At 42.0% G+C, this 18,563-nt stretch overlaps 1 protein-coding gene and 1 long non-coding RNA gene across 4 annotated transcripts; one reads left to right on the top strand and one right to left on the bottom strand.

The window, feature by feature from the left end:
* Positions 1–2,091: 2,091 nt before the first annotated feature.
* On the bottom strand, positions 2,092–4,446 carry LOC125541180 (B3 domain-containing protein Os06g0194400-like). Of its 3 annotated transcripts, none has more exons than XM_048704646.1 (6): positions 4,247–4,446; positions 4,052–4,164; positions 3,786–3,936; positions 3,484–3,690; positions 3,038–3,118; positions 2,092–2,335 (listed from the first exon to the last, which is right to left on the bottom strand). In XM_048704646.1, the coding sequence occupies exons 1-5, from the start codon at positions 4,373–4,375 to the stop codon at positions 3,071–3,073; spliced, it is 648 nt and encodes a 215-aa protein (XP_048560603.1). In that variant the 5' UTR covers positions 4,376–4,446; the 3' UTR covers positions 2,092–2,335; positions 3,038–3,070. The 3 variants fall into 3 exon arrangements, with proteins under 3 accessions (XP_048560603.1, XP_048560602.1, XP_048560601.1); XM_048704645.1 differs by having other exon boundaries at positions 2,092–2,325; positions 3,786–3,951; XM_048704644.1 differs by having other exon boundaries at positions 3,786–3,951.
* A 12,752-nt stretch (positions 4,447–17,198) lies between these two features.
* Positions 17,199–18,557, top strand: LOC125541181. Its single transcript, XR_007297453.1, has 3 exons — positions 17,199–17,362; positions 17,558–17,793; positions 18,012–18,557. It is a non-coding gene; the product is annotated as an uncharacterized LOC125541181 (long non-coding RNA).
* Positions 18,558–18,563: the final 6 nt, after the last annotated feature.

Here is an 18,563-nt window from a genome sequence, read left to right on the forward strand (position 1 = left end):
AGACATGACTGAGACATGTCTCCGGTCAATAACCAATAGCGGAACCTGGATGCTCATATTGGTTCCTACATATTCTACGAAGATCTTTATCGGTCAAACCGCATAACAATATACGTTGTTCCCTTTGTCATCGGTATGTTACTTGCCCGAGATTCGATCGTCAGTATCTCAATACCTAGTTCAATCTCGTTACCGGCAAGTCTCTTTACTCGTTCCATAATGCTACATCTCGTAACTAACTCATTAGCTACATTGCTTGCAAGGCTTATAGTGATGTACATTACCGAGAGGGCCCAGAGATACCTCTCCGACAATCGGAGTGGCAAATCCTAATCTTGATCCATGCCAACTCAACAAACACCATCGGAGACACCTGTAAAGCACCTTTATAATCACCCAGTTACGTTGTGACATTTGGTAGCACACAAAGTGATCCTCCGGTATTCGGGAGTTGCATGATCTCATAGTCATAGGAACATGTATAGTTATGGAGAAAGCAATAGCAACAAACTAAACAATCATCGTGCTAAGCTAACGGATGGGTCAAGTCAATCACATCATTCTCTAATGATGTGATCCCGTTAATCAAATGACAACTCATGTCTATGGTTAGGAAACATAACCATCATTGATTCAACGAGCTAGTTAAGTAGAGGCAAACTAGTGACACTCTGTTTGTCTATGTATTCACACATGTACTTAGTTTTCGGTTAATACAATTCTAGCATGAATAATAAACATTTATCATGATATAAGGAAATATAAATAACAACTTTATTATTGCCTCTAGGGCATATTTCCTTTAGTTCGGCACCAACACGCCCTCCACCAGTGGCCCGCTTCTTGAGGCTCTCCTCCTCTATGGCTTTTGCTTTGACGCGACGACTTTGACGCGGCGATTTTGCAGCGTCGCTAAGTTGATCTTCCGGACGAGCGCGATGTTTGGATCCTCCAGCACTTCCACCACTTCTTCCATCTCTGGCAGGCTCTCCTCCAGTTCCATGCGGCGGTGGCAATGGGTGGGAAGAAGAGAGTGGGAGAAAATGGCGGGAATTGGGTGGAGAGCAGCGGGATGGAAGAAGAGAGTGGGGATTTTGCCGAGGAAACAGGGCAGGCAGCTACAAAAGCATGGGCTCGGCCTGCCTTTTGGGTGGGTCGGGGGTACCGGAGTTGTACGTGTCTGCTATGCGAACTCCCGCAAGCCCCCCTGTGCATGTTTGGTTCCAGTTTGCTGGGAAAACGTGGACCGGACCGCTCGGCGGACAGATACAAGACCGTGTTGGATGACACAACTAGTCTGGACTGCTCGGTCCGGGCGTATGCGGGTGGTTCGAGGTCGCCATTGGAGATGCCCTAAGAGCATATTAATGTTACACGCACGACCCATGGCGCAATGGTTGATTCTATGTTGAGAATCAAAGTTTGGCATAATTTAGTGCACGAAATTTGCCTATCCCCAAGACACCACGCCTTACAATTAAGAAATTTTTGTTTTTTAGATGGACCTAACAAACTGGAAGAAAGGGAGTACTTAAGTTTGAAGCTTTTAGACATTTAATGGCTGATGGTGATTCTCATTTGTTGTATGGTGCATTAAAAACAGTTCTAGAGTGTCGTCACCTTAGCATCCTCAAATTATTAGTCAAGTAGGATTAATTATTAGGAAAACTAGGTTGATGTTGCGAAAAGGCTACTAATCAGTTAACGAAGGATTTGCAAATATACTCACTTACAGGATTTTTCCGGTTGCAATACACCCCAAATGGCACTGTTACAATAATAAGATGATGCTTTGGTTTATTCCATAGCAAATGGTTATCTCACCAAAGAATACTACCATGGTGAACTGGTGATAGACTATTGCAACTGAAAAATGTTCTGTTGTGGTAGGAACAAAAACGATTGTGGTGGGACACTAAAAATTGTTGTGATTGGCATCCCAACAATTTTTTTGTTGTGATAACATCTTGACACAATGACTGTGCATACACATGCATGATTACATCAGAAAAATACAACATACTATACGACATGCATTACAAAAAGCTGTATAGTATGTTCAAAAGCGAAAGCATCGGCCAAAAAAAAGTATGTTCAGAAGCCAAAGCATCGGCACATTAAATAATTTAAAAGCGAATATACCCAAAAATACATAGGTGAATACATTTAAGGTCTGAAAAGGGTACATTTTCTAGTTTCTAGAGACAAAGACCCAACCAAATGAAATACTTTGTTTCCACTACCATTCTTCATTCCATGTTAATAGATTAAACTTCAGGACAGCAAAGCTCCCATTGATCTTCGCTTCAGTCATATATTTCCATCCTGCAAGGCACTGAGCAAACCAATTAGTTATTAGATAGTATAAAGGCTAAGGTGAAGCAACTTTTTTTTTGCGGGAGCTAAGGTGAAGCAACTAATTTGATTCAGTTCTACATGTATTAGTCTACACAATTTATAAGGAAAAAAAGATGGATACTACTCCCTCCGTATATTATGGGACGGAGGGAGTATAATTTTTATGGGAATCGAAACATGATATCCAAGTCAGGCTAATGTTCAGCGCTCACAAAGGCAAAATAGCAACTTTACATCTCTACAATATACTGCTTTGCACAGGTGCTGGTTGATGGCGGAGTACTGAACAACTTAACATGGCTACAGAGAAGTGGAATAAGTTTGGAAGTAATGATTCATAGAGTATTGTTAATTCTTTTATAGAAATTGACTGTTTAACCTTCAACATGATGTTTAAACCGTCATAGTTTAACTACCGTGCACAACAGCAAAACAAGGAGCATCTAGGGATAAAAAAAATGGTAAACCAGAATTTCCTCTTCAAGACTATTGTATGGTAAACTGTAAAAGTGTAAACTGTTCAAGAACATCTTGGAAATCAAATGGAGAAAGAATCATTAAGGTTGAGGCACGAAGCATCATAGTAAAAAGAAATGGTTACATAGCACACAGAAATGAATTATATTTTTTAACACTTGAATTATTGCGAACCAGTGAGATGATGGTAAGATCAACTTACCTGTTGTGGTCGCAATAGTTGAAGCTAAAGGCGTCAACAGTGGTCCTTTTCGTAGTAGGAACTTGCTCTAATTATGTAGACCTGCATCATTTATGTAATAGAGGTTGCATTGTTAGTCATAGTAAATTAATATACATGGATCGTCCCCATCATTATGTCTTAATGATCCCTTTTTGTTCATTTGTATTCCAGTTTCGAAATGCAGTAACTCGATCAACATCACATCATTGTTTGACTGCACAAAAACATCGAACTTAAAATGTGAACATTCATGTGGATAACACCAGTAACTCAGCAATCAATTTTTTTAGAAGCTTTAGAATCATATAATGCTCATTTTGAAGTCCATAAGAAATGACTTATCAACTCAAACCGCATGTGGTTTTAACTTTTAAGACATACCTCGAGTTCCAAACATGGCTCTAGAACAACTTCTAGAATCTCACCTTAAACTTTGTCCTCTGGACTTGCTGGAACACCAAGCAATCACCATCAGCTAGGTTGTGGCCGATGGCAAACATTTTCCACCCAGTGCCGATGGCACCATGTTGGGCAATGTAAGGCATGGGAAACTCCCCATCCTCTTCATCCACCAGAAAGATCATCTCATCAAACCGTGGGAGATAGCTCTTCTTGAATTGCCGCGGGATTGTCTGCAAGATATCCGGCCAAATCAACATCGAGTAAGCCATTACCGTCTAGATGGGATGGAAATAATGCATCGTCAATTGTAGTCTTCTTGCTTTACCAGCAAGCTACCCGTGGCATAAGAATGGGTCATGGGCTTGATGAAGGAGGGGTGAGCAGAGGACAGCTGGTTATTGAGCTCTTTGGCCTTGGTGAAGGCGTAGTCTCTAGCTTCGTCGGTCGCGTACACACGATCAGGTGGTAATCCCCTTCTATTAACATATGCCCTGTTGAAATTAAGCAAGATTTAGACCTGTATAAGTATCCATATTCCTATGCATCACAAATTTCGATGGGAGGAACAGTTTGGGTGAGACATGGGTGTACCTCGGGGCTTTCTTGTCGCGGTAATCAGGTTGCTTGGGGAGACTGGCGACGCGGCCGGACCGCCGGGTCGGGGGCGGCGGCGGGCGAAGATACCGCAGCTTCAGCTCCTGGATCTGCCGCACCAAGCAAATCAGACGGGGTAAGGAACCGGACAGCGAAGCACCTCTTTTGTGAGGAAGGAGGGGTGGAACTGACCGGCATGGGCTTGACGGCGGCCTCGCGCACGGCGGCGGAGAGGCGGTGCAGGCGCAGCTCCTCCAGCTTCCGCTTGTTCTCCTCCACCTGCCTCCTGCGCTGCTCCTCGTACGAGTTGGGTTCAGCCATCGCGCTCGCTCCGGCTGCCGACCTTGGGGGAGCGAGGTGGGGGGGGGAATTGGGGGGGAAACGGGGCGATTTGGGGGCAAGCTTGGGCTTGGGCCGTCCCCGTTGTCGGCCGCTTGGGTGGGTTCTCAATCTTCTTTGCCGTGACCCCAAAACAGCGCGAATGCTATATCTCGCTTATAGCGAGTATAGCACTCCTCTCTCTGTCACATGTGTTCATGGCATCAAATTGCAAAAGTATGGTAAATGCCATCAAAGAAGGTATGGGAGGCCAGTGTGCAAGCATTGTCAAGGAGATTATAGCAGCATCAAGACACTTTGTCAGATGTTCCTTCATCTTCGAAGGATGAGATACCAATATTGAGGCACACAACCTCGCTAAGCATGATCTTGGATTTTCATTGGGACGCCATATGTGGCTCCTTAATACTCTGGACCTAAATTGAATTCCCATCAACCTTGTCTATGTTCCGTAATAAAGAGTGTGGTAAGACAAAAGAAAGGTCAGATCTCTCGCTTCCCCTAAGAAAAGATTTGTCTAAAGAAAAAAAAGATCACTCGCTTGCTCGGCGGGAGTACTGGCTTTTCTGCTATTCCATTTCTTTTTATTTTTATTTTTTTGGTTTTCTTTTGTTTCTTCAGCACTTTTTCTTTGGTTTCTATTTCCTTTGTTTTTACCGATTCTCTTTGTTTCTTTTATGGTTCTTAATGATTTTTCTTCTTTTCCCCCCTTTGTTTATTTTTGTTCTTTCTTGGTTTTCATTGGTTTTTTCTCTTTTGTTATTTTTCTTTGTTTGTTTTCTTGGGTTTCTTTGTTTTCATTCTTTTTTGTTTTCCTCGGTTTTCACTAATTTTCATTCTTTTTGCACTTGTTTCCTCGTTTTGTTTTTTGTTTTGTTTTTTCTTCGGTTTATTTTGTTTCTCTTTTGGCTCTCATTGTTATTTTTATTTTTCTTTGTTTCTTTGGCTTTCATTCCACATTCTTTTGTATATGTCAACAACATTTTTGTAATACATGTTTAACATTTTTTACATACAAGTTTAACATTTTGTAATACATGGTCACCATTTTTCTATACATATTTTAAATATTTCTAAATGCTTGATTAACACTTTTCAAGTACAATATTAACTTTTTTTTGAATACATGGTCCACATTTTCTCTATACGCATTTTTGCATTTTGAAATGATTGATTAACTTTTTTCAAATACACCATTCACATTTTTTAATACATGATCGACAATATCTCTATACAAATTTAATATTTTTCAAATGCTTGATTAACATTTTTTAAATACTTGTATAATTTTTATAAATGATTGATTAATATTTCCTAAATACATGATCAACTTTTTCTAGTACACATTTAGCATTTTTCTAATATTTGGTTAACATTTTTAAAATACCTGGTCAATATTTTTTCCATACACATTAACAAAATCAAATGCTTGCTTAATATTTTTCAAATACAAGATTAACATATTTAATACATGACAACATTTTATTCCTATACACATTTATCATTTTAAAATCCTTGATTAACATTTTTCAAATACAATTTTGATTTTTTTAATACATGGTCATCATTTGTTCTATACACATTAGACATTTTTTAATGCTTAACTAAAAAATTTAAAATACTTGTTTAACATTTTTTGAAATGCTTGATTAATTTTTTTTAAAGACATGATCAATTTGTTTCACACATTTTATATTTTTGTATACATTTTTCATATACACAAAAAATATTTTCTTTATACACATTTACCAATTTCCAGATGCTTGGTTAACATTTTTAAAAAATATTTTATTTATTTATTTTCTAAATATTTATTTAGAATATTTGGAACTATAAATAGAAGTAAAATAAGAATAAAAGCGAAAACAAAAACGTGACAAAAATGAGGTCGTGGCCTCCCACATTTTTTGTTTGGATTAGACAACTCGTCCTTTTTGTAGGTACAATTCCTTGCCCCTTGCGTTTCGGAGATTGTTGTTAGAAACAGTTTGGGACTGATTTGTTTTCTAGTGCACAAAGAGAAATAATCCCTGGACTACTGAGAAGATTGTTATAATCTCCCAAGAAGTTTGCTACCGAGAAGATTGCTGCTTCCTAGAAGTTTGTTACAAACTTCTGTAAAAGTTATCTGCAATGTTTCGAGAAGCTTAATATCGAGAAGATTGCTACTTCCGAGAAGTTTGCTATAAACTTCCTCGGAAGTTATTTGTGCTGTAGAAAAGATTGTCATGTCTCGAAGAGTTTGTTATCGAGAAAATTTTGTGTCGGAGACGATCCCAAAAACATATTGCTGAAGTGAAGCAATTGTTCTTCGGAGTGTCCAAGAAGATTGAAGGTGAAGCGAGGACGTAGTATTTGTTTTACTGTTCTTCTTTCTCTTATTTGAGTCATAGGACCACCATACTATTAAAAGGGTTATAGGTATTTGATACTTAAGTCTATTGTGATGTGTAGCCGAATCCTATGGAAGACTGAGAGAAATCTCTTTGAGTCTGAAACTTTACTCGCCAGCCAAAGACGTTGTTCTTATGGGCCGCGAGAGATATGTTTTAGACAGACGAGTCAGCTTTACTTGTTCCTTAAGTAAAGTTGTTGTGTGATGTCTACTACACAAATTTATTCTTGTAGACACGAGTTGGGCCTCCAATCGCAGAGTTCTATAGGACAGTAGCAATTTTCTCTCAAGTGGATGACCTAAGATTTATCAATCCGTGGGAGGTGTAGGATGAAGGTGGTCTCTCTCAAACAACCCTGCAACCAAATATAAGAAATCTCTTGTGTCCCCAACACACCCAATACAATGACAAATTATATAGGTGCACTAGTTCAGCGAAGAGATGATGATAAAAGTGTAATATGGATGGTATAAATATATTTTTATAATTTGAATAAATAAAAACAGCAAGGTAGCAAATAGTAAATGGGCACAAAAATGGTATTGCAATGCTTGAAAATGAGGCCTAGGGTCCTTACTTTCGCTAGTGCAATCTCTCAACAATGCTAATATAATTTGATCATATAACCACCCCTCAAAGTGCGATGAAGAATCACTCCAAAGTTCCTATCTAGCGGAGAATATAAGAAGAAATTATCTGTAGAGTACGAAACCACCTCGAAGCTATTCTTTTCGATCGATCTATCCAAGAGTTCGTACTAAAATAACACCAAATAATTTCAGATTCATAATACTCAATCTAACACAAAGAACCTCAAAAAGTGTCCCAAGATTTCTATCGGAGAAATAAAGACAAGAACGTGCATCAACCCCTATGCGTAGATTACCCCAATGTCACCGCGAGAATCCGCAAGTTGAGTGCCAAAACACATATGAAGTGAATCAATATGATACCCCATTGTCACCACGAGTATTCATATGCAAGACATATATCAAGTGCTCTCAAATCCATAAAAGTATTCAATCCGATAACAAGGAAATCTCAAAGGAAAAAACTCAATTCATCACAACAAGATATAGAGGGGAAAACACCAAATGATCCGACTATATCAACAAAGCCCGCGATACATCAAGATCGTGCCATCTCAAGAACACGAGAGAGAGAGAGAGATTAAACACATAGCTACTGGTACAAACCCTCAGCCCCGAGGGTGGACTACTCCCTCCTCATCTTGGTGGCCGCCGGGATGATGAAGATGGCCACCGGAGATGATTCCCCCCTCCGATAGGGTGCCAGAACGGGGTCTAGATTGGTTTTCGGTGGAGTACAGAGCCTTGCGGTGATGGAACTTTTGATCTAGGTTAACCCCGAGGATTTTCGGAATATTTAGTAATTTATAGGGTAAAGAGGGGTGCGGGAGGCCACTGAGGTGGGCACAACCCACCTGGGCGCGCCTGGGCCCCCAGACGCGCCCTGGTGGGTTGTGCCCCCCCTCAGGGCACCCCCCAGGTGCTGCTCTAGCCCATCAGGAGTCTTCTGGTCCATAAAAAATCCTCAAAAAGTTTCACGGTGTTTGGACTCCCTTTGATATTGATTTCCTGCGATGTAAAAAAGAAGCAAAAACAGCAACTGGCACTGGGCACTGGGTCAATAGGTTAGTCCCAAAAAATGATATAAAGTTGCTATAAAATGATTGTAAAACATCCAAGAATGATAATAAAATAGTATGAATACTTCATAATTTATAGATACGTTGGAGATGTATCACCGTGTGCATTTGAAATATGACCGTTGGAAACGTGTCGATTGGCCATTAGATGGACCACGTGTCCTAAATGATCATTTCCCTTGTAGGAAGGTTGTGGCTATAAATAGCCACCCTGCACCAACGTTGTTCGTTGGCTACTTTGCTTGAGATTCCGAAAATATTGATTGAGCACCCCTCTTTGAGAGTTTCGTGTTTAAAATCCACTGAGAGAAAATCAAGAGCCGAAAACTTAGATAGTGGTTGAGCATCACAAAAGATCTAAGTTGAGAGTTCTTGTGCCTATTACTCTTGAGAGTTGCTAACTCTCTACACGGTTAGGCGTTAGCTTGAGTGATGAAGAGTAACTGTCGTCTCTGAGTCAAAGCCTTCAGCAACCAAGAGTCATTGTGGTTTGCGAAGAGCACCAAAAGTAAATGTGGTCACCGAAGAAAAAGTTTGTCGAGTGTTTGGAGATTTCCTAGAAGAATCTACCACGAGTAAAATCAATTAAAGTTCAAGGAAGTTCACGTTGAGGAGAATAGGACGAAAAGAGTTTATCTTTTGTATTTAATCACAAGTACTTCCAACCAAGTGTAGCTCTTTTGCAGAAGTGAATTGTTTTACAAATCTTTTGTCGGCCTTGAGCACCATAGGTAATTTCTATCCTATCGCATCTCCTTCGGCAGTTTATTTTCGGTGCTCTTGGTAGTCAATATCTATCTATGTATTGTGATACTTGATCTTCGAAGCATTCCTTTCAGTACTGTGGCAATGTTGTGTTGCATATTTGCTTTCACGGTACTTGAGGTTGTTTTTCTGTATGTTCAACTACTTTTCATATGGCGCTACTTAGTCATTCTGCTAAGTCTTGCTCTGATGAACATTTTGCAGTATTGTGCATGTTTTGTATCTATGATGTGAAAATTGTTTCGAGTGTGAAATTGTTTCGTGTGTAAAATTGTTTCATGTGTGCAATTCTATCAATATTGATAGTTTTGTTTCTGTAGTAGTTTTGTTTTGTAGAAATGAAACCGCTTAGTTTTATTTCTATAGTAGTTTTGTTTTGTAGAACTAAAACTGCTCAGCTTTGTTTCTATATTAGTTTTGTTTCGAAAACCATTTTATTTCGGGAACAATTTTGTTTCAGAAACAGTTTTTTTCGGAACTAATTTTGTTTTGGAAATAGTTTTCTTTCATGGAACGGGAACAATTTTGTTTCAGAACTAATTTTGCTTCAGAAATAGTTTTCTTTCATGGAACTGAAACAACTCCGTGTATTATCCGCTATGTTGTGTTGAGAGTATTCAACGTTACGAAGGAAAAAATTGAATCTGCTATTCACCCTACTCTGGTCGATATACTTAGGTCGTACACTTTCCTTTCTGTTCGCACCGAGTTTGCTTTCCTTTTTATTCTTCTTCATTCTCCACATCTGAACCCTAAACCCAGCCGAGATCATAGATCACTCCAAGGAGGCTTCCCAGGTTGCTTCCTTTTGTCCATTCCTTCTCTTCAATGGATTAGGGCATCAACCATGTCGTGTGAAGGTTCCTCCTCTTCGCGCCCATCTCTCTTGTTTTTTATCTATGGCAATTTTATTATCCATTCCATTTCATGGCAGATGCCTATATGGATTCCGACATATGCACATTGAGAGGATAGTACAGTAGCAGTTTTTTGCTAGTTAGGTTTTTTGTTTTGTTTAGTTCAACTTTGATGTTTGAGGATTGACCCAGAACTTTAATCTCCTCATTTGATTGCCCTGCTAGATACCCTTTTCAGGAGTACCTCATAATCGATCTCCATGTAGCTGTAATCAATTTTATTGCCCATGGTACATCTTGTTCGTTTTGTTTCCTAGTTAGGTTTTTAGTAGTGTCCTCTTTCTCCTTTTATCAAGGGGGAAGAGTGTTGGAAATATGCCCTAGAAGCAATAATATTGTATTATTATATTTTTCATATTCATAATTAAGATTTTATATTCTATGCTATAATTTTTATGATCCTGGAATGTGCGATTCGGTGGAAAAATCATATGCACGTGTGGAATGAAAACGGTAAAATAAGATTCCTGGTCTCGCCTCTAAGACTAGCTCAAGTGTTGTTGGTGATCATATTTTCCGGATCTTAGGATATCGTTAAGTGTAATGATAGTCTTAAAACAACTTTGAGAGTATGTCGTTGAAAGAATGATCGTATTGAATCGACCCAGACTTATTTGTTATACTTTGAGATACAATCGTGAGAAGTCAATTTTTATAACACAGAGAGTTAACATGTGTTTTAGTTCCTTAGACCATGAGAGTATCATAGTCACTTCTTATCGTACGATGAACTTTGGGGTTGCTCAAACATCATCTATAACATGATGATCACAACAGAAACTTACAGGTTCATTGGAAAGTTTGACAAGGGACTACATAGCTCAAGAGTGAGATTTGCTCCTCCTACGATGGAGAGATATTTGTAGGGTCCTCTCGATGTGACGGCATCCATCATCGTCTGGCCAGACACATGTTACTAGGTCACGGGGATGCCGGAACATGTCAACGAGAAAGAAGAACAAAACCAGTAACGAAGAGACCGTATAGTAAGCATGTGTATGACTCAAGAGGATACCGATATATCTCATCTCGGGTTTTTTAAAGTATTGTGAAGCAAAGGGAATAGCACATGATAATCAAAGGTTCACTTGAATGTCATTCATGTACACATAGTGATCAATATGGACATCCATGATTCTGCTATCGGTCATTGAACGAAAAGGGTTTTGTTCATGTGTATGTTTTACCGAACCTACCGGGTCACAAGCTTAAGGTAATCACGATCTGTTGAGTGTTAGCAGGACAAGAGTAATGAGAAAATATTTATGAAATAGTTTCATTAAATATTTGAAATAGTTTCGAGAGGAACCGGATGCATTTCAGGGTCACCGAAAAGGTTTCAGGATTTACCGTGTAACACAGATAAATTATATATAGGTGGAAATAGTTTCCGATGATGTTAAATTAATATTAAAAGGCTCTAAATATGATTACAAGGCTTTTATATTATTTAAATATCAACGGGCCTTAAAAGGCCAAGTGGTGGAAAGCTACTTGGGCCACTTGGGCCCAATAGAGGTGGCGCCCCCTTCTCCCTTGTAGAAGGAAGTTAGAGGTCGAATTTGAGGGGGTTTCCCTCTCCTCATCGTCGGTCAAGGGGAACCCCCCCCCCTTGTGTGGCGCCTTCTCCCCCTCCTGCAACCTATATACTGGAGGTTTTGGCACTTTTGGACACACAAATTTTGAAGCCTCCTCTAGTTCTCTAGTTTTAGTTCTAGTTGATCCAGTTAGAGCTAGACGTAGATCCTCTAATCCTCATAATTAGAATCTAATCTTAGGTAGTTTACATAGGACAAAAGCACGGTAAGAAGTAGCCCCCGAGACTCATGGCCGGCGCGAGCGACCAACCTAGGGATCAAATCTCCTCGGAAACCGTATTGCACTTTGAATTTTCTGCATTGAATCATCAATGCAGTAGTCCTTCAGACTCGAGTTAGGCAAGATAGCCGATCCAAGGACATTATCTCCTCGGGAACGAGCTCACATTGACATTAGCGAGATGCACCTTGGTAGGGAAGATGTCAAAGGTCGGAAAAAAATATTTCGCTAGCAAAATTGTAACGCAATACACCTTGACAAGAAGATGTCCTGCCTCTTGGAAGTGTTAGTATCCTGGAAAAACTGAAAAACTTATGTAAAACACTATGGTTGAATAAAGTCAATACTTTTGGTGCCAACCAAAATTGGTCTTAAAATTTAATTTGTGGTTCCCTTGCTTTAACTTGATTTGCTTCCGTTCTCAAGGCTTTGAGCCAACCAACCTTCAGCTTCAACCTCCTTGTCCCAAAGACACTCACGGAACTCTTCTCAAGCCAATTTAGTCGAACTTAATTTAAGTGGCGAAGAGAAGCAAGGCAATCCGACTATTGGTCAGAGACTCAGGGTGAAAAAGGAGCAATAGTAAAAGGCTTCAAAACGACTTCAGGAAGAAAGCACTTAGACCATTACGACCCAAATTAAAGTAAGGGCTTTAACATCCCCCAAGTCTGACTTGACTTGGGTAAATTAATTAGAATAAAGAGAACATCTTTATTCAACACATATGATGCCTCACCGGACTAAAAAAAATGAAAATTTAAAAATCTAAGTATGGAAGTAATTTAGCTTGTTTATGCTCCCGAAGTTGATTACACGGTCTAGGCCTGTGGCGGGACAAGGTCCCAGTCCCCAAGCCGGTCTCGATGTGGTGGAGTGAGGAGCTCGACCCGGTGAAGTGACAACACGACACGGTCGACGTTGCGAGGTGAAGACCCCGGTCCAGCTGACGTGACAAAGTAGGTCGGCGAGGTGATGTTGAAGCCCCCACGTTAACCGACATGATGGAGCAGGTCGCCGTGGTGGACATTGGCTTGATGAAGTGACGACACGACGATGATGTTGGACGGAATTCGTGACATGGTTGACGTCGGCTTGATGAACCGACGATGCGGCGATGCCGACACACCTGACCCACGCAATCCGTGGGGGGACGAAGTGGTCTTGGCAATGTCGGACTCCTGGTCGGCTAACTGAGGTGGCGATTGATATGTCTCCATCATATCTATAATTTTTTAATGTTCCATGCCAATATTATACAACTTTCATATACTTTTGGCAATTTTTTATACTATTTTTGGGGACTAACATATTGATCCAGTGCCCAGTGCCAGTTCCTGTTTGTTGCATGTTTTTTGTTTCACAGAAAATCCATATCAAGCGGAGTCCAAACGGGATAAAAACTGACGGAGATTTTTTTGAAATATATGTGATTTTTGGGAAGAAGAATCAACATGAGACGATGCCCGAGGGGGCCACGAGGCAGGGGTGCGTGCCCCTGGACCTCGTGGTCACCCTGTAAGGTGGTTGGTGCCCTTCTTTCGCCGCAAGAAAGACAATATCCGGATAGAAATCGTGTTAAAATTTCAGCCCAATTGGAGTTACAGATCTCCGGGAATATAAGAAACGGTGAAAGGCCAGAATCTAGAACGCAGAAACAGAGAGAGATAGAGACATATCCAATCTCGAAGGGGCTCTCGCCTCTCCCATGCCATGGAAGCCATGGACCAGAGGGGAAATCCTTCTCCCATATAGGGAGAAGGTCAAGGAAGAAGAAGAAGAAGGGGGGCTCTTTCCCCCTCTCTCCGGGTGGCGCCAGAACGCCGCAGGGGCCATCATCGTCACCGCAATCTACACCAACGCCTCTATCATCTTCACCAACATCTTTATCACCTTCCCCCATCTTTCTACAACGGTACACTCTCCCGCAACCTGCTGTACCGTCTACTTGAACATGGTGCTTTATGTTTCATATTATTATCCAATGATGTGTTGCCATCCTATGATGTCTGAGTAGATTTTCGTTGTCCTATCGGTAATTGATGAATTGCTATGATTGGTTTAATTTTATTGTGGTTATGTTGCTGTCCTTTGGTGCCCATCATATGAGCGCGCGCGTGGATCATATCATAGGGTTAGTTGTATGTTGATAGGACTATGTATTGGAGGGCAAGAGTGACAGAAGCTTCAACCTAGCATAGAAATTGATACATACGGGATTGAAGGGGGACCAATATATCTTAATGATATGGTTGGGTTTTACCTTAATGAACGTTAGTAGTTGCGGACGCTTGCTAATAGTTCCAATCATAAGTGCATAGAAGTCCAAGTTAGGGATGACATGCTAGCAGTGGCCTCTCCCACATAAAACTTGCTATCAGTCTAGTAATGTAGTCAATTGCTTAGGGACAATTTTGCAACTCCTACCACCACTTTCCCACACTAGCTATACTAAATTTATTGCTTCTTTACCTAAATCAGCCCCTAATTTTTATTTACGTACTCTTTATATTCTTGCAAACCTATCCCGTTACACCTACAAAGTACTTCTAGTTTTAGGTAAAGCGAACATCAAGTGTGCGTAGAGTTGTATCGGTGGTCATAAAACTTGAGGAAATATTTGTTCTACCTTTAGCTCCTCGTTGGGTTCAACACTCTTACTTATTGAATGAGGCTACAATTGATCCCCTATACTTATCAAGACCTTTTTCTGGCGCCATTGCCGGGGAGTTATAGCGTGGGGTGAATATTCTCGTGTGTGATTGTTTGCTTTATCACTAAGTAGTTTTTATTTTGTGCTCTTGTTTTCTATCTTTAGTTATGGGTAGTGTCGGGGATATACCCCGCGGTATGACCCGGCCAGAGATATGACCCGGCTGGGACTTGATGTTTCATTGGTGACCCGGCAGACTATGAGCCGGCGGGAACAATTAAGCATTGTAAGCTGGCAGACATAGTCATGTAACCTGGCAGACACATTCATGTAACCCGGCAGACACAGTCATGTAACCCGGTAGACACAGTCATGTAACCCGGCAGACACAGTCATATAAGCCAGATAGTTAAGCAGACAGTTAAGTCAGACAGTTAAACCAGACAGTTAAGCCAGATGGTAAATCAATAATTAAGAAGTCCGAAACGTTAAGAAGCCCATGTAGAGAAGTCAGAATAGTTAAGTCTTAAGTCCGAGTTGGACTCTACATGTAACCCGCCCCTTCAACATATATAAGGAGGGGCAGGGCACCCCAAGAGGGACAAGTCGAATAATCATTAAGGACTAGTAAATGTGCACGTGCAATGCACGTATGGCCACAAGAGTAAACTTTTATGTACATCTTAGTTATGAGACAATTATTTAAATAAACACCATTGCTAAGTGGATCGTTCGTATAATCATCCTCTTAACTCGTTTTTGTGGGATAAAATTTGCCACGATATGTAGGATATCATGAAATATGAATGAATGTGCAGAAGCTATACAGTGGTGCAACAATATATAGTGGTGTCAAAAGTTGGTTGTAAAAAGGGTCAAAAGCTGGTGATGTCAAAAACTGTCAAAAGAAGATCTTCATAACCAAATGATAAATGCCACACGCGTGACACAAAGTAACACCACCCTGACGTTTGTTATAACTAAAATTGCCATACAAATCATAGATGCCCACGTTGGGATGGTCGAAGTAGACCCGGAGCTCCACGAGGAGCAACATGTCCCGGGTTGGAGGACCGAGTCAAACTCCTGCCCCGACGATCAGCCTGTGACGTCGACCCACCGCCAGCAAACGCACCCAGAGAGGCAGACACTGCCACAACGGAAGAGAGACACACCGGCCACCGAGTATCCACTTCGGCGCCCTGGCCCGTCATCGACTCCTCAAGCAAGCTCCTTCCCCGCGGTCCAACGCCAAGATCACCACCGAGCACCCTTTGCCCTACCTCCACGCCCGCGGGAAGGAACCATAGCAACACCTCAGGCCGCTGGACGCCGGATCCGGTGCCCGCCACTGGGTCCGGCCCACGCTTACAACCCAAGGACACCTAGAGGAACAGCCCCCCGGCAACCGTTCCGTTCCTCGCACCGGCCCCCGCATGGCCCGGCGCCTGCGGAGCACGCCGATGCGCCGCCTCCGGCCGCCGCACCACGCGCCCACCGCCACGTCGCAGGGCCCTGCGGCAGCCCCACGCTGCCAACAACAGCCGTCGTCCTGCACCGGCCCCTCTGAGCAGAGGAGAAGAAGGGGCCCCGCCGCCGCCGCGCCAACCGGGCTTTGCCCGAAAGCGCTAGGCGGCGGCAGCGAGAGAGAAGGGGGAGAGATGGGGATTGGGGTCCGGCGGCTAGGGTTTCCCCCGCCCCCGCCGGCGCTCGCAGGAGCATCTTGCGAGGTGAGGGAGGGGCAGCCAACACCTAGAATGGATCTTTTTAGAAGATAAAAAATTGATTTGGAGGAAGTCGCACTCACTCACAATCTTTTTTTAAAAAAAACTCACAATCTCTCTCCGGCCACTGCCTAATACTCCAGCAATATGTAACCATTAGTTAGTAGGAGTACTAAAAACTGATGATAAAAAAGTTAGTTATCCTCCCCACCGCCCCCTCAGTCCCTCTACATTTCTGTCCCCGTTCCCCATTCTCCCATGGTGGCCACATCCCTCACCCCACAGCCTGGCGCCCTTTCTCATGAACGCCGGCGCTCACTGGTCCGGCCAACGCTCCCCTTCGTCACCACCGCCGGTACTCCCTGGTCAGGTGGAGGCTCCCCTTCGCAGTCGCTGCTCTTCCTCCCCTTCATGTCGAATCGGTCACCGAAGTGGCCGGGGAGGCCCTCGAGGTCGGCATGCTCGCGCCAGCGCTAGGCGCCGGTGGAGGCAGAGGCGGAGGCGTGGCACTCGCATGCGCCTTCTCTACCCCGCTCCTTCTCCGAATCCGGTGGCCGAAGTGCTCGAGGAGGCGCTCGAGCTCGGCATGCTCGCCGGCGACGGGCTTCTCGCTCCTCCGGATGCCCTCGCCGTCGCCGCCATGAGCCTCTCCATCCTCTCTTGCGCGGTCGTCTGGGCCCAGGCAAGTCTCTCTCTCCAACCCCGCCGCCTGCTCCACCCCTGTAAATTCGGTTCGTCGCCAGGTGCATCGCCTCATTGAGAAATCACCATGAATGTTCCCAAGACCATGTCTAATTTATTCTGTTATAGGGCTTTGTTAGAAAAGCTGATTTAACTAAGTATTATTCTGCTCTATATTGCAGCACTGGTTGACATGATACAATATCTTTTCAAAAGATGATACATTATCTTCATGAAAGAAAGGAAGTTGGAGAAGTTATTATTTAAGAGGAATTCAGTGTCATGTGGTTCTCAAGAGCTAAAATGGAACAACAAGTGCAAGCCTGTCATGCCTACACTAACTAATCAGGTAGCATATGCAAATTTTTAAGCATACTACATTCAGATATGACATTTGAATATAAAATCTGGCAATTCTTTTTGTAATACTATTAAGCTCGTCATGGTGGTTACCATGAATGAGTGTCCCATTTAGTATTTTTTATATGAGAAATCATCAGCTTAGTTGGTGGCTGTGTTGATGAGAAGGCCCTTAATGGTTCAGATTTCCCGAGGGAGAAGAAGGAGGTGCCGAAAGGGTATGGGAGTAACAAGTCTGAATCGAAGAGTATATATGTTTTGATTTTGAGTTGCATTGCCCAGTATTTTTATTGTTCTAAGAAATCCATGGAGATGTCTATGGAACATTTCCTTGATGTGATAGGCATATTTGTTTACCACATTCAGTTGTTGGCCCTGCTGTTGACGTCCATGGTGGCGCTGATGATGATCTTGGCAAGGGTAATGCTTTGATTTCATAGACCTGTTGCTTTGATAGCTAGAGAATTAATTTCTCAAGGACTTTGTGATTTAGTGCTCTTATGGTATTTCATAAATCTGGCAATATAAAATTAATATCTAATTCTGGTTATGTAATGACCGACTGTTATCTTGCTTCTTACTCATGTATCTTCAGATGGGGTAATGAACTTCTCTTCTTTCTCCTCATGTATGTTCAGATTTGATGTATCTGCCTGGGGTCTTGGTATGTCCTTGAGCACGCATCAGGTATGTATGTATCTGTTTGTATATTAGTGCAGTTTGTAGTTCATTCGGTGCATGTCCCTAAACCAAAGAATTTTAGACATCTCAAGTAGCAAATTACATGGTTTGGTGTGTCATACATGATTTAATAGAAAGCACCACCACAGCCTTGCGTGTGCTTGTATAGCTACATGGTGTTTCAGAGCAGCACTCTATAATTTGGCACATGGCTTCATGATTTATCGTAGCCGCTTCACAGGGTGCATGCCTATGAGTGTCTATGTATGTGCATGTGTACTCGTCATAGGACTGAGCTGAAACTAATTATGATTAATTTGCCCATTCTGTGATGTGCGCTTACGTGAATACCATTGGCACCTTTGTAAATTCTCTAAGCTAAATCCAATATTTCGGGTGTTCTTTGACCACTCAATTCACCTTTGTAAATTCTGAAAGCCAACTATTTTGACACCAGGCCAATTCAGTTAGTTACAAAATTGCAGTAGCCAAAACACTCTTCAGAATTC

This window comes from Triticum urartu, chromosome 2 (assembly GCF_003073215.2).
Source record: "Triticum urartu cultivar G1812 chromosome 2, Tu2.1, whole genome shotgun sequence".
Taxonomy (NCBI): Eukaryota; Viridiplantae; Streptophyta; class Magnoliopsida; order Poales; family Poaceae; genus Triticum; species Triticum urartu.

Coding starts and splice junctions, on each gene's coding strand:
- LOC125541180 (XM_048704645.1), bottom strand. CDS start 4,375: ATGGCTGAACCCAACTCGTACGAGGAGCAGCGCAGGAGGCAGGTGGAG. Junction 3,952..4,051: donor CGCGACAAGAAAGCCCCGAG/GTACACCCATGT, acceptor TAATTTCAACAG/GGCATATGTTAATAGAAGGG. Junction 3,691..3,785: donor ATGCCACGGGTAGCTTGCTG/GTAAAGCAAGAA, acceptor GATATCTTGCAG/ACAATCCCGCGGCAATTCAA.